Raw genomic sequence first — 21,806 nt, forward strand, 5'->3', positions numbered from 1 at the left:
CAATAAAATGTTATAATGGATGGCACGATTTTTTGAAAATATATCAACTCCTCTGGGGTGGCATCAGAATGTCATCAGTACATGTACACTGATATACTACAAAAATAACTCAATACATTATTTAAAGGGTCCAAAACTTACAAGAATTTTTTGGAGAAATTTCATATATGACTTTTCTTGTTCTTTAAGGTGATCTATTAGATGAGTAAGGCGCTCAACATTAGCAGATCTTTCATTTTTCTCTACAAGATCTTCCCGCATGGAACTAGCTTTAGTAATATAGTCACGAATCTGAACAAGCCTGCTTACAATCTGCAAGGGAAATATTTGGGGTGGGGGGGGAATTAAAATTATAGATTTTAATTTCAAATAAGCAAAGATACTTCTAGGTTTATTGTGTGAATTCATACACGCAAAAGATCTGAATCAAATTTAGAATTTAATCAAAACAAAACAGGCAATACTAACAATTCCAATTACTGTTAACTTAAAAATTTCAAAATGTGCTTTAGTTTCATTACTTGGGAACTTCATTTTATAAAACTGCGTATCAAACTATTATTTATATAAATTTTTCTACTGTTTATATATTTCTTTATAAATACATTTTAAAAGATACTTTTGGAAAATATTTTTTTCAAAAAAATTATACAACCATTTAAAAAATTTCTACAGCAATCTATTCATCACATTGCTCCCAATTGCTCTTCACTAAAAATTAGCAATACAGCATTTGGCAGATGAACAGAAGTCCTAATTTACCTTACTATGCCATTTCTACAATCATTTTGGTAAAAAGAAATTTACACCATTTTGAGTAAATCTGATAGATTAATGAGGAAGGTCAGAGAAGTACTTTAATTCTACCTAACTAAAATTCCTATGTGCATAACCCAATATTTTTTTCAAATCTTAATGAATCTACTTTGAGGTTTATGAAAGCAAAGAGCAAAAGAAAGAAGTTTTATCACCTGGCTGCTCTCCATTGCAGGCTCTCCTCTCCCATCTTCTTCAGAGACCTGACAGTTTTGCAAAAGGTCATTACTTAAAGCAGAAGCAAACAATTCTTTACATTGTGCTGATCCAATCATTTCTCTCTTTTGAGGATTTACAGCAGCATCTTTGCTCTTGTTAGTATTAATCTGCATAGGCAAAAAGTTGAAGGGCTTTCGGTTTTCACTAAGCTGACGTTTGTTGTTAGCAGCTGTTGCTCTACCTTGAGAATCACTTCCAATGCTTCTCTATATATGAAAAAGAAACCAAATCCCACAAACATTAATCTTTCAAAATTAAAAAAAATCCAATGTTCTTAGATTTACCATCAGATACTGATTCACAAGGTGCATATAAACAGATTTGCTGTAAGATTCAAAACAGCTTCAGACCTACAAAATTCTTTTAGTAAAATATCAAAATTCAATGATCACATCCTAGGCCTCATTCTGTCAGAGACAATTCAAATGATGAATAGGAGCAAGACCAGTCTAAATGAAGTAGTAGGATTATGATTCATATTTATGACTCATATTTGCTAGTCATACTTGATCACAGAATATAACATAGGCTTTGGACCCAATGAATCAATGTTAATTAATTAATATGAGCATCAAGATGTGTCAATGTAGGACTTCCTTAGTGGCGCAGTGGTTAAGAATCCACCTGCCAATGCAGGGGACACGGGTTTGATCCCTGGGCCAGGAAGATCCCACATGCCGCAGAGCAACTAAGCCCATGGGCCACAACTTCTGAGCCTGCGCTCTAGAGCCCGCGAGCCATAACTACTGAGCCCGCGTGCCAAAACTACTGAAACTCGCGTGCCTAGAGCCCGCGCTCCTCAACAAGAGAAGCCACCGCAATGAGAAGCCTGTGCACCACAAGGAAGAGTAGCTCCCGCTCGTCACAACCAGAGAAAGACCACACGCAGCAAGGAAGACCCAATGCAGCCAAAAATAAATTAATTAATTAAAAAAAAAATGTGTCAGTGTGAAGCATTGTCTGATAAAGTACTCAACTCAGTGCCCGGCATACAGTAAATGTTCAATAATTAACACATAGATGACTAAATGGTATATGATCATCACCATCATACCAGACTTGAATCTACCTTTATGCATATTTGGAAAACTTATCTCTATGAAGTACAGATGTGACAGTAAAATGTTAAGAGTTCATTATAATTTCTACTTGCTTTTAGTTCTAAACTTGATTTCAGTGATTATAAATACAAACAACTGATTTATTCTAAACTTGAGATAACCCAGCACATCCCACACTTAACCAATGACAAATATTCTAAACTGGATATTCCCTTCTGCTTAACAGCAGTCTTACTCAGTTACTAGCATGCATAATTTAGTTTCAAAATGAAATCATTTAAGTTAGTCATATAGTATAATAATAAAGTCCCAAGAGACTTGTCCTCAGCAAGTTTAGAAATAAGGACTTCATTGCCCTCCAAAGAACACAGTACCATCATAACGGATTAACATTCTTTCCATACGCACAGAAACTAAGAAAAAGGAAATAAACAGCTCAATTTTATTAAGACAAACTATTTAGTCTACTGCAAATATTTTCCAGTCATAACTTGATTTTTAAAATAATTTACAAACCTGATCTAAATCACTGAAGTTTATCCGCTGTTTAAGTTTCTCTAATTCTGCCTGCTCAGGAACAGACATCTGCGTCATGTATCTACTATGCGGAAACGTATGTGGAGTCTTCGTTCTTCGCCTTCCAACTCCTGGCGATGACTCCGGAGAAATATCATTAGTTACCCTTTTATCACTTTCTACACCAAACTTTTTCTTATTCTTTTCTGATGATCTATTTGCCTTCTTCTGTTGGCCACCCCAATCCTTTAAAAAAAATTACAGGCAAAGGTTAATCTGGCCTCTATCAAATCAGGAAAATATTTCGGTATGCTTAAAAATTTTTGGTCTTAAAATTTTAAATGACAAACATTTTTCACATAAATACATAGTCTTAGAGACAATTATTTACTTGTACTAACCCATTTTCCCTCCACTACACCTAGCCTAAATTTCAAACTGTGTTGAAATTATAATTATTCAGAAAATAATTACTTTCCTGTCATAGGTCATTAACAAATACAAATACCCAAACTCCAAACCTAGCGTCAGTCTGAATATTTTCAAAGGCGTTTTTAAAAATGGTTCCTTACTATTTATAAACTGAATAGTGAAATAAATTATATATACCTTTACTAGCCTCCTTTAAAGTCAGTATATATAGGTAGACAGATCTGGAATCAACCTGTGTTCTAAAGCAATTACTGTTATAGGAAGAAACGCCCCACTGTGTGACCCTAGGCAATTTACTGAACTTCCCAAGATCTCAGTTTCCTAATCTCTAAAATAGTGTCACCTTTAAAACACGATTAAAAATAACATACATAGGGCTTCCTTGGTGGCGCAGTGGTTGAGAGTCCGCCTGCCGAGGCAGGGGACGTGGGTTCGTGCCCCAGTCCGGGAAAGATCCCACATGCCGCGGAGCAGCTGGGCCCGTGAGCCATGGCCGCTGAGCCTGCACGTCTGGAGCCTGTGCTCCGCAACAGGAGGGGCCACAACAGTGAGAGGCCCGCATACCGCAAAAAAAATAAATAAATAAAATAAAATAAAATAACATACATAAGGGGAGGGTGGGACAAACTGGGAGATTAGGTTTGACATAAATACACTACCATGTGTAAAACAGATAGCTAGTGGGAACCTGCTGCATAGCACAGGGAGCTCAACTCGGTGCTCTGTGACAACCTAGATGGGTGGGATGGGGGCGGAGGAGGGAGGTCCAAGAGGGAGGGGATATAGGCATACATATAGCTGATTCACTTCACTGTACAACAGAAACTAATACAACATTGTAAAGCAATTATACTTCAAAAAAAAATTTTTTTTAAAGAAAAAAACATACATAAAACAGCTAGCACAGTGCCTAGCATATAGTAAGCAATAAATATAACTATTATTATTTTCTATAGGCAACAATGTACTACATGATAAGGTCTGATATGAAATGACAAAAAATGCTTAATATTTTAACTAGAAAACATTTTTATTTACTTAGCTATACTCACATAACGCATTCAACAAAAACGCTATAAATTCGCATTCAACAAAAATGCTATAAATTCCCACTTTATCCATATTGGAAGAGTATTTTAGTTTTACTTTAGTAAAATCTTTTGGGATAGTTTTCTCTTTTATAATAAAACTCCTTTCTCTACAAACTGTCCCTCCACCCCAAACCATGTGTGGGTGTTGCTGCCAACCTCTTGTTCTACTTACCCCACCCAGTCCTGGCCATAGATGACTGGAAAAGAGATGCATATCTAATCCAAATTGGGATAATCATATGTTAAATTTTCAAATTGGAACTAAGAGATAACTAGTCAGTATATAATTGCAGCCATAGCTGAAAACTTTAGAATGAAGGGGCAGCCATAGTATAGCATGTGGACCAGAGAGGAGAGAAAACTGGTCTGTGAAGAAAGTTGTGAAGCAGAGGCACACAGAAGCAAAGAGCGTAATGAAAAAGTAACTCTTGACAACTTTCTGGTTGCTTTTTCTAGACCCTTCCTAAAACCCAGCTATATTCCTTTAAGTTGTTTTCCATAAAACATCTTGATATCCTTGTAATAAATCTCCTTTTTGGCTTAAGCTAACTCAAGTTGATATGTTACCTACAAACAAAAATGTCTTCAAGTAATATAACAAATAGCCCAGGGTCATTTAATATCTTGGACAGCAAGAAAAAATGTGTTTTCAAAGAGTTTCAGTGAATATGACTTCGCTAAGTCAGGGGAAAGTTGCATTCTAACATTAGCAGCCAACGACACACCATCAATAGTAAGATATCCTACCATGTTGTTGAGTCGGTCATCAACAGCCTCATTGCTCCAGTTTGGTAAATCCTGATCGTTCATGCCTTCTTCAAAAGGACCCCCTCCTGTGGCCATACTGGCTTTTATAATTAATGTTCTGCAAAACAAGTGAAAACTAACTTTCCTAACACATAAAAACAAATTGTAAATTTAAGTAATTCTATGAAGCTTAGCAATATAAAAGACTATCAGAAAAGTTGATTTTATGAAATAAAAGAGGCACTGTCAACTACACATCACAGACAAACTGATTTAGCTGCCATAGGCATAGTATGATTAGCATGCATTAAGTAGCCAAAGTGATGGGGAGGGGAAGGAAAAATCTCAGAATATCCACTGTGTCAGCTGGCTTGCATGCTTTAAGGTTATTCAGTTTAATTTATTCAACACAATCCTAACAGGTAATCAGGTAGGAAAAAGTTATTAACAGCTAGAACCAAAACTGCTCTTTGAAAAGAAACTAATACCCCCAAAGACCTGGGCATTTGTTTTGTGTCAAAGATTCAAAGAAGGTAGAATGGCTCTTGCATGGAACATGAAGAAAGGTTTGGTCTGAATGGAAAGGTAATGGTAAGCAAGATGAAAAGAAAGCAGCAAGAGAGAAACAGGACCAGGTAGGTGAAATGGCCGATAAAAACCAAGAATACAGTGGCTAAAAACATTTAAACATAGCGATGTCTCCTGCTTGCTTGCTTGCTTGCTTATGTATGTATGTATGTATGTATGTATGTATGTATGTATGTATGTATTTATGGCTGCGTTGGGTCTTCGTTGCTCCCTGTGGGCTTTCTCTAGTTGCGGCGAGCAGGGGGCTACTCTTCGTTGAGGTGCACGGGCTTCTCACTGTGGTGGCATCTCTCATTGCGGAGCACGGGCTCTATGAGCGCAGGCTTCAGTAGTTCTGGCACGCAGGCTTCAGTAGTTGTGGCACACAGGCTTCACTAGTTGTGGCTCGCGGACTCTAGAGCGCAAGCTCAACAGCTGTGGCGCATGGGCTTAGCTGCCCCACGGCATGTAGGATCTCCCCAGATCAGGGATCAAACCTGTGTACCCTGCATTGGTAGGCGGATTCTTAACCACTGAACCACCATGGAAGTCCCCCTACTGCCCTATTTTAAATTGTATTACTGCTACCTCATAGTTTTCCCCAGATCTTGATATAGTCTACTAAAGTCACAAATTCTCCCCACTAAAAAAAAGTGGGGATTTTGTGAAAATCAAGGAAGGTACTAAATTTCACACTTGGGTCAAAGAGCTGAGAAATGGGAGAAGCAATAGTACAAGCAAAGGTTCAGAAGCATAGATAATCATGAGAAAATAAGATTTCTACATGATCTTGTGGAGGACTTTGTATTTCCACTGGGTGTGGAACTGCTCGGGTTGGAGGGGGACTGAGTGAAAGAAGAGACAGTGAGATAAACTTTATCTGTAACTCAAGGGGCAGGGTAAGCCATTAGACATCAGGATTATAATAGGTTTTTCAGTTTACTAACATTAACATGCAAAGAAGTCAGATAATTTTGTCAAGGTCATTCAGCTAAAAATGTCATAAAAGAATATAAATCCAAGTTGCTTTGATTCTAAGATCCTAACTTCTCCCACTCACTAGAGTATAATATTAAAAGGATTTTAACCATCCATGACAAAGCAGGATTTATCCCATGGGGATTTGAATGCTAGGATATATATTAGAATAATACGTTACATTAAACAGGTTAAATATTATCATCTCAAAATAAAAAGTGATAAAATTCAACACTTAATTTGAAAAAAACCTTAAAAAGTACAAATATATTGGTACTTCCTTACAGGTATGTGTATTTTTATGCTGTTTATTTCAATAGCATTTATTACTTTTTAAAAAAAATTTTATTGAGGTATAGTTGACATACAATATCATATAATTTTCAGGTGTAAAACACAGCAATTCATAATTTTTAAAGCTTATACTCAATGAGCATATGTTACTTTAAAAATTTTCTAAAGAGTTGAAAAGAAGTATATTTTAAACCAATAGCCAATGATCTTAAAATAAGATATGAAGAATATTCCTATTAAAAGACCAAAATGGGGCTTTCCTGGCGGTCCAGTGGCTAGGACTTTGCCTTCCAAGGCAGGGGGGTGGGGTGGGGTGCAGGCTGGATCCCTGGTCGGGGAGCTACAGTCCCACATGCCTCTTGGCCAGAGGACCAAAACATAAAACAGAAGCAACACTGTAACAAATTCAATAAAGACTTTAAAAATGGTCCACATCAAAAAAAAAACTTTAAAAACAATTTTTAAATAAAAGACCAAAACACATATTAGTTATTTAGCATTGTTTTGAAATTGTTTCTACAAAATAGAAAAATATGAAACAAATATTAATACTGAAAAGAGAAAAGGTGGTATTCTTAAAGAACATTCACTTTAAAAACCTAGAGAACTTCAAAATATCACAAATAACCAGTTAGAAATATACTGGGTGGAAATGATATCACTTATAACAGTGGCAAAAAAAATAAAATTATCTAGGAATAATATAATTTTGCCCTATGTAAAGAATAATTTTTTTTAATTGAAGTACAGCTGATTTACAATGTTGTGCTAATTTCTGCTGTACAGCAGAGTGATTCAGTTAAACATATATAAGAAGCACTATTAAACTCCATAAAACAACATAACAGAAAATGTGAATAAGCAGAAAAACTATGTCCCCTAATGAAAAGGCTAAATATTATAAACATAATACCATTTTTTCTAAATGTATAAACTCAATTAAATACCAAGAAAAATCCCACTGGAATTCTTCTTGGAATTTGACAGAATGATTCTAAAAACCATCTGGAAGAATAAACAAGTAGTTGGAAAAAAAATTATCTGAAAAATAAAGCAAGAGTTGCAAGAGAGGTCAAGATAGTAGAAAACTAGTCCCAAGATACTCAACCACGTTAAGTATCTATATGGCTATATTAGTACCGCCCAAGAAGAAAATCCTCAAATACACCCAATTCAAAAAATTTAATGACAAAAATTAATTATAGCTAAAATCTATTTTGTTCACTATATGCCAAGCACCATGCTAAATATTTTATATGCGTTTATCATTTAATCTTCACAACAATTGTGTGGTACTGGATTATTCAGTGGTTGGGACAATTTGCTAACCATGTTGAAAAAAGTTTATTTAGAGCTTTAACAGGCTTCCTAAACTAGGATGCTTCATCTTAAACACAAACAGAAAAATGATTTGAGCGACTATTTTCTCAGTTCTCCCAAGGATGGTACATACCCAGTACCATTCCAGACACACAGAAGGGGAACTAATTCACAGTAAAAAAAAAAACAGATGCCTTAGAGCATTAGAGCTTAATTCCCTCCCAATTGAAAAAGACTGCCTTATATCATAACACCAATATACTATCTAGTAGATTAAAAATAGAAAAATAAGATGAAAGAATCAAAGAACAGACAAGAAAAAAGAACAGACTTTAAAAATAGAGATTTTACTTATTTGGAATGCAGAAATAAAAGGACTATGTTCAACCAATTTGATTCATATACAAGTGAATCCCAAGTATACTGAGAATAAATAGTAAATGACAAATTGAGAAAAAAAATCTGAAAGAAACAGGAAGTATATAGTTAGTATCTTTACTATATTAAAAAATGCTTGCATGAAAGCACTTTTTGGTTGCAAGGGTAGAATGTGATTTTTGCTCTTTTCTGTCTTATATATTTTCAGCAATAGTTTACATCATTTTTTATACTAGAAATATATTTAAGAACTTTGCAAAATAACTGATACTCATAAAGAGGTATGCCCAGTGAACTGAAATGACTCATTTAAATGAAACATTTTACAAGTACCTTTTTCTAGATGTACTAATATAATCTATAATGTTAAAGAACAGGAGCTCAAAAAAATACATAAGCAGTACAGGTGATAATGATACTTAACATTACTAAAAGCAAGTTATCTTAAAATGGAAATTAGAACAGAAAATTATTAAAATACTTAAGAAAAACTCTTACCAATTTTTTTGGTAAAAGAGTATGTTACATTTTCTTTTTCTTTTTTTTTTTAATATTTATTTATTTTATTATTTATTTTGGCTGTGCCGGGTCTTAGTTGCAGCATGTGGGCTCTTAGCTGTGGCATGTGGGATCTAGTTCCCTGACCAGGGATCAAACCCAGGCCCCCTGCATTGAGAATGCGGAGTCTTACGCACTGGACCACCAGGGAAATTCCGTTTTCTTCTTTTTTTAATAGAGTATGTTACATTTTCTATCAGTTGAGTAATAAGGTAAGTTTACTTTTTTTTTTTTTTGATGTTGGGGGTAGGAGTTTATTAATTAATTTATTTATTTTTGCTGTGTTGGGTCTTCGTTTCTGTGTGAGGGCCCTCTCTAGTTGTGGCAAGCGGAGGCCACTCTTCATTGCGGTGCACAGTCCTCTCACTATCGCGGCCTCTCTTGTTGCGGAGCACAGGCTCCAGACGTGCAGGCTCAGCAGTTGTGGCTCACGAGCCTAGTTGCTCCGCGGCATATGGGATCTTCCCAGACCAGGGCTCGAACCCGTGTCCCCAGCATTAGCAGGCTGATTCTCAACCACTGCGCCACCAGGGAAGCCCGTAAGTTTACTTTAAGATAAATTATTAAGACTATATTCAGAGATGTTTTATACTCATTTTTTATTATGATGAATTGCCCCTAAAATGAAGAGCTTTTTCTAAGGATCTATTTATAGGCTAATGACTTTGAACACTATTAACATAAGTTTCTAAAACATGGTTCAAAAGGCATACTCCTATAGAAGTAAAACTATCAGTATGAAGCTAAAGAAATAATTGCATGTGAGTCAATTCTCAGTGTATTAACATTCAGCTGATTTCTCTACGGGCTTAGCTATCTCGCCGTACAAAAGGGAGAAAACAAAGGCAAGTCATTTCTTTTTTATGTCAACCTCTCTAACCACCTCAAAGTCACCATTAAAACTGCAGGTCTCTCTCTACCTTCTAAATTTTATTCCGTAAACACATTAATATAATTATTTATATAGTTTTTTTATTATTTTATGATGATTATAAACTATTACTTGTATAGAAAGACTTCCAATAATCAAAAAACTAGGTATCTAGAGAAGAGGACCAATGAAAGAAAAATTTTTATGGCAGGATCAATAGAACTTGGTGATTGTAATGATGTGGGAGATGAGGCAGGGAGGAAGGAGTTAAAGGATGACTCCCAGATTTCTAGCTTGAACAACGGGTACAGGATGATACATTCAAAGTAATTTGAAAAGAAACAAGTTTCTGTTGAGAGAAGATGAGTTCAGTTTTAGAAATATTTGAGATGCCTACTGTCCACCAAATTAAATGTCTAGTGGGCAAATACTGATCTCTCAGAAGTGAAATCTAGGCTAGAGAGTTGCAAATCATCAACTCATAAAAGAACTTAAAGTGGAAAAGAAGGCTCAGGGAGAAGATGAAGAGTAAGAGAAGAAGACTGAACCTTGAAAGACACTGATATTTACGAGAGAAAGGAAAAGAACACTAAGAAGGTACAGAAAGACAGGAGGAAAACCAGAAGAATGTGCTAGAAAGGGGGAGAAGTATATAAAGAAGGAGGGCATGATAAGAATGCCAGATGTTACTCTGTCATATAAGGAAAGCAGTGAGAAGTGTACACTTGGATTTAGCAACAAGGGGGTTACTGACAACCTTGGTAAGAATCAATTCCATAACAAATGCATTTATTGATGGGAAAGGGAAAAAATAAAGGAAGTGATGAGGTGATTTTTTTCAAGGAATCAGCCTGTGAAGGAAAGCAGGTGGAGATGGTCAAGAATAAAGTTTCCTTAAAAAGGAAGGTATCTTGAGCACGTTTAAAATTTGTCGGGATACAGCTCACAGAGGGAGATAATGAAGATGCAAATGACAAAGGAGATAAATTGTGTGGTCTCTGAAAAACCAGGAGCAGCTGGGATCCAGGGTGTAAGAAAAATGATTAGCTTCAGATAGGCAAAGGAACACCTCTTTCACTGAAACAAAAGAAAAGAAAGTAAGGATACAATTGGATACAGGCTGGTTAGCAGATTTGGTGGTAGGAAGCTGAGAGAGTTTGTTAAGTGAGGTGAAGTAAAAACGATTGCTCATTAAATGTGCAAGGGTAACATGACAGTGTCTGAGAGACCGGGGAAGAGTGACCGTGGGCAGCACTAAGGACTCAGATGAGAACGGTAACATTCCCTGACATCACTAATGTATCACTAATCTGCAGTGTGAATTTTTTTCCCCCGGAAGTGCTCATCAGCCTTGGTATAAACACTCCATTGAATCCATCCAAGGTTGGGATTTTGCCAGGCAGGTTTAATAGAAAGACAATGAGGGAAAAGTTGAAGCCATTGGAAGATAACTAGTACAAGTGATGGATGATAGTATGTGAAGCTGAATGGGGATAAGAGTAAAATTCTTCTACTTCAAACAAGCACTTCTACACATCCTATGACCTACTAAACTAAGTTGAAACTATTATTTATAGGTTTCATTTTGCTATTTTTGACAGCCTTATTTGGTTCCCCTATCTTATAAGGATATGAAATGCAAAAATACCATGGCAGTTTATAAGCTACTTTCAGTGACTGATTCTTATAAGCTACTTTCAGTGACTGATTCTTCTGAAGAAAATCCTGTTGTAGGATTCTTACTATAGAGAAGTATTATATATATCTAAGTAGAATATCACAGTATTAATTACCATGAAAATACCAATGGTTAACTAAAGTTACCTTTGAAATAAAAATACAAAGAAGAAATTAATCAAGAAAAGAAAGAAGATTATTTTTCCTAAAATCTTTAAACTTCAGATATTATTTCTCAAATGGTATTAAATTACTCATAACTGTCTTTGGAAATACTTTACTTCTCATCTGACAGCTGTAAATCAAGGTTTTAGAAATACTCATCCAAATAAAATAATGTAGAAACTACAGGTTTTTTTCTAAATATTTACTTAGAGTCACAAAATAACCAAAGCTGGTACTTTATGTTATCTGCACAAGTTTTCTAAAGGTTGCATTATTTGGAATATTTCTCTTACTAATTATATAAAGGAAATACCCAGTATACTGTTTTTAAAGTCTTAATACAGTGCACAAGCATACTAAGCACTTTTAATGGAAACTGAGAAGAAAATGCATAAGTTTCTGGCATTATGTGATTGTTTAGTTTCATTTGAGGAATTTCTCAATTTCTTCTCTGTACCTAAAAACCATACAGATCTTTTCCTTGGTTCTTTCAATTTGACACTTCCTAAAAATTTCAATAATTTTCTAGAACTTAAGATATCGCTCTATAGCTACCCTCTTTAAATTAAAAAAATATAAAAACTCTTAAGGTATTGGGGGGAGGAGAATGAATAGACTGCAACAATAGACTGCAATATATAACATTCAATTCGAATTAACAAAAATTTGATTAGACCTATGTACCAAGTATTGCACTGTGTCTATCTTATGGTACAGTTACTCTGTAGAGCATTTCCACACCAAGAAAATTTAATATATCCTTGCTCTCTACAAAAGCAAATGAGAGCCCTGAGGTCAATTAAATTCTGTTTGCTAAAACCTCTCCCTCTCTACAATTTATATTGAAATCTGTCACTTCCTTGTCACTGATTACATATAACTCCCTGGGTACATCTAGATGCCCTGCTATAACCAATCCCAATCTTCACTGCCACTCCATTCCATACTCATTACTGATAACAGCTCTTCCTATGATCCCTTTCCACTGGACCATTCCACACAAACTCCCTATACATCCTCCATCTGTTCCCAAATATTCCTCCTACTTCTTAATAAAATCCCAAGTCACTCTAAAAGCACTATTTCCTTAGAAATCCTTTCTAAAAGAAGATGCTACTCTTCCTAGTCTTTTAGATTCATGGGGGAAAGGATACCAATTGCAGACCATTCTTATTTAACAATGCTTAACCTTCCTCTTTCGAACAAATTAACCACCAAAAATACCACTCTCCCTATCTTGGGTATCATTTCCTACTGTCCATCCCAAGACAGTCTTACACTTTTCCTGGTAACAACAGGCTCATGGTTTCACTCTCCACTTCATTCTCTGCTTTCATAACCTGAACATTTGTAACCATTTTTCTAAACTCTGACCTCAGTTCCAACATCCATCTCCTCTATTCCAATACTATTTCTACTCTGAAGAGATAATTTGTTCAAGTTCCTGAACTTTTGAAATCCCTCCTTGTGAACCTAAGACCTTGCATTCTACTTCTCTCACTTGCTCATGGCCCTCCTGAATACTTCCAGCCCCTTGATCATTTCTCTTTCCAGGAATCCATTAAACCCTCACTTCCTTATTCAACCCCAAATACAAACCCAAGTAAGCCATTCCAAAAATGACTTGTTAGCATCCTCGGCCTACTCAGCTATTTGCCCATTTTATGAACTCAGTTCTGGATAAACCTCATTACCTAATCTCTTTGCTTCTACTCTCAAACTCAAAGGTAAGGTCAGTCAAATAGTTATAAAATGCCAATGACTGTGTCCACTATTAAGGTGTATTATACCATACTACACACTCACACTTGCAAAATGTAGGTTTACTCACTGAGGTAAGGAACTTTATCTGTTTTGCTCACTGCCACATCTCTAGTACTTTATAGCCATTAAGTCGCACATTGTAGGCACTGAATTAAATTTGTAAGATGAATGTACTGCTATGTACCCCCTTCTGGCTTCTTAATAAATTCCCTAGTGTGATTATTCCAAACACTTTCTATTTTTTCCAAATCTCACATACACTTGCCTCGTTTACAAACAAATGGCCAAATCTCCTACTGAGAAAACGAAGGTCTTTTAAAATGAGTTTAACTCAAGAGCCCTATATTTTTATTCTATTTTATCCATCTTCTCTAATGTGTTAAAAGGAAAATTATTTTATGACTGATTTTATAACTGCTTTTATTTTACCAAATGCCTATTTCACACTCCAGTGTTAAGAACTCTAATCCACAAACTCACATTTGACTTTTCCTGAGTTCCACTTTTCTTGTTTTATTGTTATACTCTTTCAATTAAAAGAAAAAAATACCAAGAATTATAATTAAGATATAAATCAATGGCCAATCTATATTTTCTCATGATAGCCTATTTCATAAGGGAGCTGAAGATTTGTCTGCTTTCCTAGAAAGCAAGGATATAGTAAACATATTTTGAAAATTGTCTGTCTTAAAATTTTAACAGTAGAATTAAATTTTGAGATTTTTTTTTTAAAAAGAGTAATTATTGTTGAAATGCTTCTAACAAAAATTTCTTCTAATCCTCATCCTTTGGTCATTTAATTTCTGAATGGTCCTTGGCAAACAATTACTTAACTTTCCCTCAGTGAACTTACATTGACTTTTTTCTGCTGGTCAGAGAATATCTTTACATAACCAGCATTTGACAATGCACTGTGCATTCAAACTAATGTTTAAGATAATTTTAGACAGCTAAAAAAAACAACAAACCAAAACAACTTCCATCAATAGCATATATAATAAGCTCAAAAAGTAGAGAAGTTTGTGAATAAAAAATAAAACAGCTAATTAATAGAAAAGTTGTACAAGATGACTTAAGATTAAATGAATTCAGAACAAGAGGCTATCCAAATAGTTGTTACAGGACACATTCAAACTGAAATGGGCTGAAGAAGAAATTCTGCGAAGACAAAGACATTTAAAAACGTATTGCATAAACTATTCTAGTATTTAATAATTAGGAATGACATGCCTCTTTTCAAACAAAAGTATGAAGGCAGACCAAAGTGGCATGCCAAAAGCAGGGCAAACAGGGCAGTAAACCTAGATCGTTTGTTTACTACATGCACTGGTATTTTATAATTCAGTCTGCATCATAAGGTCTTCTTCAACTATAATACAAAGGCCAATAACATATATAATGATGTCAAATTACCTGTTTAGAAACTAGTTTTTGCAGCTCAGAAACGGTTCATTTCCTGTATCACACTTCAAAACTGTTGTCTGCTTATGATTTTTAAAAAAAATCACTTCAGTAAATTACACTACTGAAGTACAGCATAACAAATACTGACTATATTTATAACGTAAAGTATGTTCAGAAAAATCAACAGAAAAGGAAAAATCCAATTTATCACTATTTTTAAATCATCTTACTTTCATCTTTTAGGAAAACAATGTGGTACACAGGTTTAAATCCTCCAAGCTTGTAAGACCCTACCAAACAACAGTGTGATACCTTAATACCTATTTTGGAATATAATGTAATCATCATGTAAAAAATCCCTGCCCAAGTTTACTCTTCAGATTGATCAAGTCATTAACTTCCTGTCACTCAAAACTTCCAGAACTTTGCAGACCCGTTGATGAGGAAAAAGTTTCTTTATTTAAAAGCTGGCTACTTCATTAAAAAATAGCCCTGTAACTACATAAACACAACGTTTACTTTCAGCCCAAAAACTCAGAATTATAATGGTTTCCAGTGGCTGTAACTGGGAAGGTGATAGGGAAAGAAAGGAGCAGGTGCACCGAAGCTTGACAACACCCACTCCAGTAACCAGAGAATACTAGAAGGCGGAGTCTGGAAAGCAGCGATGGGGCGGGGGTGAAAGGGGCGCCCAGAAAGCCCGCTTCTTCCGGCGCCAAGACACGATCCGTCACCCGTAGAGCCCACGACACAGATCTCCAATCGGTCAAAAAAACTTTTTTCTTCTTTCAGATAGGGCGAGCTCTTGAGGAGTGAGCCGCGGGATGAAAAGTTTGGGCGACCCGCCTCCCTAGCGGGGCCTACTACGTAATCCCCAAACCCCCGTTTCTGCAAAGCAAGCGATGTTCCCCGAATCCCATTTGGCATTTAGTTTTTCCCCACCCTGGGCCCATCCAAACTGGACCAGCAGTAAGGGATGGCGAAAGGGCGCAACGGCAGAGGCGAGGGAAGAGCTCTGAAATGAACGTTCCCCTCGCAAGTAGAAACCCCAAAGCCAGGAACGCCTCCCGCGGCCCTTCCGCTCTAAGAACACCCGATACAGCTGAAGTCCCGCTACCCACAGCCCAACCCCGAAGTCGCGTCGCTCCTCACCGGCCCTTCTCCACCCCAAATTCTGGACCTCGAGAGCCCCACCAGAAGAGAATTTGGGGGTAGGGTGGGAGAGGCGCAGTGACGAAGACTACGGCCACTAAAGCCCCTTACTATGGAAAACGAGACCCCCTGCCCTTGGCAACTAAACCGTAACCCGCCTCCGCTTCCTCCACTCGCAAGGGACATTCCTGGAGCTCCCGAGTCGCAGGGCGGCCTGCTCCCCAGGACCAAAAAGAGAGAGGGGCGGGGAGGCAAGAAGGGGGGTTCTGCGGCCGCCAAGATGCGTCCCTTGAGGCTCACCCCGAGATAGCGTCGGTCGGTCCGGGGGAGGGGGCGGAATGCCTGCCCAGGGGACGGGAAGCAAGCAGCAAAAAAACCCCAGGAGCCCAGACAGAGGCGTGGGCCCGAGACCAGGCCCTACTGAGTCAAGTGTCCCAGGGCCGTTGCTCTCCCGCCCCTACGCCGCGCTGCCCTCGGTTGCCAAGGGCTGGGGACGCTCAGGCATTACCTGTAAACGAAGCAGCCGCTCCCGCCAAGGGCGGAGTAACGGCCAGCCCCCACGAACCGCCACCGGCGGCGGGCCTCCCTTAGAGACCGCAGCAGGGAGAGTCCCCAAGTTTCCTGGCTGCTGAGGGCCCAATGGCCGCCTTTTCTACATCAGCTACTCGGCTCCAAACGTCGCAGCCACCGCCATCTTAGGCTCTCATTGTGGTGGGAGAAGAGGGGCGGGGGTACTGCAGAGGGGGCAACGCGCCGGGAGACATGCGCCGTCTACTCGGCAACGGCCGCGCGGGGGCGAAATTCGCCTGGGCGGGAGCCGCAGTGCGAACGGCGCGCTAGACTGGAGTCATGTGACCGGCGGGAGTCTGCGCTGTCACCTCTGGCTCCGGAGCCGGCTGCCGATTACACAAACGAACCACCAGGAACTACATATCCCAGAATGCCAACTGGCTCTCGGGTTATACGCGCCCGCACGTTCGCCACGAGGGAAATGACTACAAATCCCAGCATGCTGTGCGCTTCCGGCTCCTCCAACGAGGAGGTCGAGGCCTGTGCGGAAGCGGATGGAGCCCTTTTGGGCAGCTGGAAGAAGAGTGGAGGCGCGTTCTGGTTTTCCGTTGGTGGCGGGGGTGGTGCCAGCTCCGGAGAGTGCCGGAAGGAGGAGAAAAGGCCGCAGACTGGGGTCGCTTTCTACCCACATCCCGGTCACGAAGGGGTGGAAGCAAAAGGACCTTTACAATCTGGGCTTAATTTTACACCTGAGGAGATAAACCCACGCGAGTTAATTGGCCAGACGTCGTACAGCTGGTCAGTGGGAGAATCATCAGTGTTAGTAATTAACTCCACCTTGGATTAACGCCCTAGTTTCCTTAGAAGAACCAGATGATTTTAATCAAAATTTAATATCGAAAAATGTTCTCTAAAACTATAGTCTCTGAAGTCCCTTTTTATTTACTCTCTTTTCTCAGCAGCAGCCCTGTTAAAGTTAGTATATCAACAGGTTCTCTCTTAAAACAAACCCCCAGAACGCGGTGACAATTAAGGCCTTCAGTGTGGCTACCTGAAAGTTTTAAACACTGGTCAGTTTTTCTTTATTTTTCGACAGTTTGTAATTGTGGGATAACTTTGTTTTAAGCAAAATAAGGGTAGGAGGAATAAAGAATGGGTATCTGAGTGCCAACAGCAAATTGTTCTCAGTTACCAATGGAATTTGTTCACAAAACCAATTAATAGAACTGCATCTCAATACATAATTCAGGTAAATCAAGCCCTTCGTGCTACTGTAATTTGCAACTGAATCCAGGTTCAGATTCAGTGCAATGATCTTTGACACTTTGTCCCGCATTTTTTAAGTACTTTTCTGTGCGTCTAACAGTGCTGATTACTTAGGCAACAAAAACATAGTCCTTGCCCATTAAGAGCTCATATTTTAATGAATGATGAAGAAATAGGGTGTGATGTAAATAAACTCTGTTTTAGAAGAAAACAAAGTGCTGTGGGAACTCCCAGCACCGAGCAGCTAATGGATTAGGTGTTTACTGTAGTCCAGTGTGCCCTAGGCCTCATTGTAATTCCACCGCACACTAGCTCTAAGATCTTGGGCAAGTTACTTGACCTTTCTGAGCCTCAGTTGCCCCACCGATGAAATGAGGGGGAGGAGCTAATAATATTGCCTACCTTAGAAAGATCTTTTTTTTTTATTAGTGTTTATTTTGTATTAGGCACAGGATTAAGCATTTCATCTCTTGTGGTTTTCTTAATTCTCAGAACTATCCTGAAGATACTGGTTCGGCATCAGTTCCATTTTACTAATGAGAAGTTAAATAAATTGCCAAAGTTCTGACACCTCCAAGTGGGAGAGCCCAGGTGTAAACTGAGGTCTACTGACTCCTCGAAGGAATTTTTTGATGAAGAAAATGCATGGGCGGGCTTCCTTGGTGGCGCAGTGGTTGAGAGTCTGCCTGCCGATGCAGGGGACACGGGTTCGTGCCCTGGTCCGGGAAGATCCAACATGCCGCGGAGCGGCTGGGCCCGTGAGCCATGGCCGCTGAGCCTGCACGTCCGGAGCCTGTGCTCCGCAACCGGAGTGAGAGGCCCGCGTACCGCAAAAAAAAAAACAAAGAAAATGCATGGGAAAAAATACTGGCACATGGTAAGCCATAATCATCATCACCGTTTTGTTTTATACATATATATTATTTTTAAATATGTAGAAGCTATTGTCATTGAAACAATTCAGATGGATTCAAAAGCACTACTGAAATCATATGGTCATTATGTTCTTTTAATATGTGAACCCTGAAAAATACCAGTGCTATTATTGGTCTGTTAGGTGGTGGGAGAAGTCTGAGAAATTTTTACGTTAAAATGGGGTCCTCAAACTAAATATGGGCATTATTGATCTTAGCAGGGGACAGAGGACCCCCCAAATGATGAAATTATCCTGGATTTCTAAAACCTTCACATCTAATTTAGAAAAACAAACTATGCAAATTAACCAGTTTAGCATCAGTAGTGTATGAATATGGCAAATAAATGATACAGACAGTAAGTGCTTTAGGAATGCAGAGAAAGGGTACATTATATTAAGTATATTGTATTATATTGCCTCAAAGATGATGATAGCTCCAGGATTTCTCTGTAGGATGAAATTAGGAGCAACAGTCTGGTGGAAATGTAAATGGGGAACCTAAGTAGACTTTAAGAGATATAGGTTGAAACTACATCTCAGTTTTCCACATTTAAGTAAAACTTAAACACATGTGTTGAAGGTGGGTGAGGAGGCCGAAATGGAAGAACGATGTTCAAAGGAAAGGAGCACACCTGTAACCCAGAGAATACATCCAGAATAAGCAATGAATAATGCAGAAAACAGACTGGGTCAAGTAGACGATTCATGTGGAGATGGGGAAGCAGGAGAAGAAAGCGAGATCCATGAACAGGTTGGGGCCAAACTGTAAAAAATCTTAAATGTTGGGCCTCCCTGGTGGCGCAGTGGTTGAGAGTCCGCCTGCCGATGCAGGGGATACGGGTTCGTGCCCCGATCTGGGAGGATCCCATATGCCGCGGAGCGGCTGGGCCCATGAGCCATGGCCGCTGGGCCTGCGCGTCCGGAGCCTGTGCTCCGCAAGGGGAGAGGCCACAACAGTGAGAGGCCCGCATACCGCAAAAAGGAAAAAAAAAAAAAAAAAAATCTTAAATGTTGATCTGAAATGTTTGGGCTTTGTTCAACAGATAGTGTGAAACTAGTTGAGGGTTTGGAAGAGGCAATGATATAAGGAAGTAGTTGTTTTAAGACTTAATCTAGTGGCAATGTTTAGAACAGACTGGGAGAGCAGAGAAGGGAAAGACAAAGAACAGGTGGTAACTGGCATGAAGTAATTAAGGCCTGGCCTAAGGTGGTAGCAGAATGAATCAAGTGTAGGAGTTGGAATCTGATGGTAAATTAAATCATCTGTCATTGCTGTGTAAAATATTTGTTTCTGTTATTTGATATTTAGTATGACATTGACCAGAGGGCACTTAAAATTTTACATTTTGTGATATCTTATTTATCTCTTTAATAATGTACGTTCTTTATCCACAGATAGATTTTAATCATGGCTAGAGCAGAAACCCTGCCTTTTATGCTTCTTTATATCCCAGATGCCTTGCAGAGTTCATTTATTTATTTATTTATTTATTTATTTTTTTGCTGTACGCGGGCCTCTCACTGTTGTGGCCTCCCCCATTGCGGAGCACAGGCTCCGGACGCACAGGCCCAGCGGCCATGGCTCACGGGCCCAGCCTCTCCGCGGCATGTGGGATCTTCCCAGACCGGGGCACGAACCCGTATCCCCTGCATCGGCAGGCGGACTCTCAACCACTGCGCCACCAGGGAAGCCCGAGTTCATTTATTTTGATGTTCATTAATTTGGACTTTGAAAATGGTTTTCTGCAGTACCTAATTTTAACCTGTAGGTGGCGATAGAACTTAAAGGTAAAACCTTCAGTGACCACTATACTATTATAACTGAATTTAAGATTGTTTTTATTATGTGATTTTTTGATACACTCAAGAAAATGTATGAAATTTACGTAAATTATAAAGTACAGTAAGAAAAGAAACACTCAAGAATCCACGTCCTAACCTAAAACATAGAATATAATCAGTATATTTAAAGGACCCTTCTGCTTTCCACCAAATTCATTCCCCTTCTTTGCAGTCATAAATACTATCTTGAATGATATCAGTGTTATAATTCCTTCGTTTTCCTTGTGTAACTATATGTATATATCCCTAAGTAGTATACTTTTTTAGTTTTGCTTGTTTTTGTACTTCATATAAATGGTATCATACTGATTATATTCTTGCTTGATGTGCTTTTTGATTCCTCATTATGTTTCTGAGATTCATCCATGTTGATGGGTAGAAACACAGTCTGTTAAGAGCAGAATGTAAAATTAATTTTTGAATGACCCTACAACTGAATATAACTGGTTTTATCTTTACGCTTTATCTTAGCTTGTGGGTAACTTGATGAACAAAGAGATTGATCATGTCACCCAGGGAACTAGTTGGAGACCTCTGGCCTAGTTCTTATACCTTTCAGTTAAATTTGAGCACTTCACTGCTCTGCCTTAATTCGGCCCAGAGTTTGTCAATCTTGATGTGGTTGCCCTGTGGGGCTGGATGATTCTTTGTGATGGAGGCTGTGCAGTGTGCTGCAGGAGCCCTGGCCTCTTGCAGCCTGTAGCCCGCTGCCTCCCCCGTGATGACAATCAAAACTGTCTCCTGGGCTTCCCTGGTGGTGCAGTGGTTGAGAGTCCGCCTGCCGGTGCAGGGGACACGGGTCCGGGAAGATCCCACGTGCCGCGGAGCGGCTGGGCCCGTGAGCCGTGGCCGCTGAGCCTGCGCGTCTGGAGCCTGTGCTCCGCAACGGGAGAGGCCGCAACAGTGAGAGGCCCGCGTACCGCAAAAAAAAAAAAAACTGTTCCCTGACATTGCCCAATAACCCTGGAGTCAGGGTGCAGTGGGCCGTGTGGCTTAAGGGCAGAATCACTCCCAGTTGAGAAACACTGTCTAGTCTTTGCATTGAGAAAACCGTGTTAATTATGATTTTTCTTATGTACCTCTTTTGCTCAAAAACCTGAACATATAAATAATTAAATCAATTAATTACTAGGTAATTATATCAACTAGTTATATCAAATCCTCATGCATAAGTAATGTTTGAAGGCTCTTCTTACCTTCTTCCGTTTCCCCCATATCTAATTACTACGACATCTCTCATTACTGCCTAGTTCAGACTCTTT

General features: G+C 38.7%; 2 protein-coding genes across 20 annotated transcripts in view; one reads left to right on the top strand and one right to left on the bottom strand.

The window, feature by feature from the left end:
* PCM1 (pericentriolar material 1) overlaps window positions 1-16,846 on the bottom strand; it is an 88,653-nt gene extending 71,807 nt beyond the window's left edge. For 17 of the 19 annotated variants that reach the window (XM_060086199.1, XM_060086193.1, XM_060086198.1 and 14 more), the window contains exons 1-5: window positions 16,519-16,846; window positions 4,883-5,000; window positions 2,613-2,858; window positions 972-1,241; window positions 142-312 (exon numbers count right to left, since the gene is read on the bottom strand). In XM_060086199.1, coding sequence (XP_059942182.1) covers window positions 142-312; window positions 972-1,241; window positions 2,613-2,858; window positions 4,883-4,978 — 783 coding nt within the window. In that variant the 5' untranslated portion in view covers window positions 4,979-5,000; window positions 16,519-16,846. The remainder of the gene's footprint in view (window positions 1-141; window positions 313-971; window positions 1,242-2,612; window positions 2,859-4,882; window positions 5,001-16,518) is intronic. The other 2 variants (XM_060086189.1, XM_060086194.1) reach the window with 2 other exon arrangements.
* A 255-nt stretch (window positions 16,847-17,101) lies between these two features.
* The window catches only part of FGL1 (fibrinogen like 1), a 60,054-nt gene continuing 55,349 nt past the window's right edge, over window positions 17,102-21,806 (top strand). The window contains exon 1 of the mRNA XM_060086023.1: window positions 17,102-17,590. The gene's annotated coding sequence lies outside the window, so the exon portion shown is untranslated. The remainder of the gene's footprint in view (window positions 17,591-21,806) is intronic.

The sequence above is a fragment of the Mesoplodon densirostris genome, chromosome 20 (genome assembly GCF_025265405.1).
Source record: "Mesoplodon densirostris isolate mMesDen1 chromosome 20, mMesDen1 primary haplotype, whole genome shotgun sequence".
Taxonomy (NCBI): Eukaryota; Metazoa; Chordata; class Mammalia; order Artiodactyla; family Ziphiidae; genus Mesoplodon; species Mesoplodon densirostris.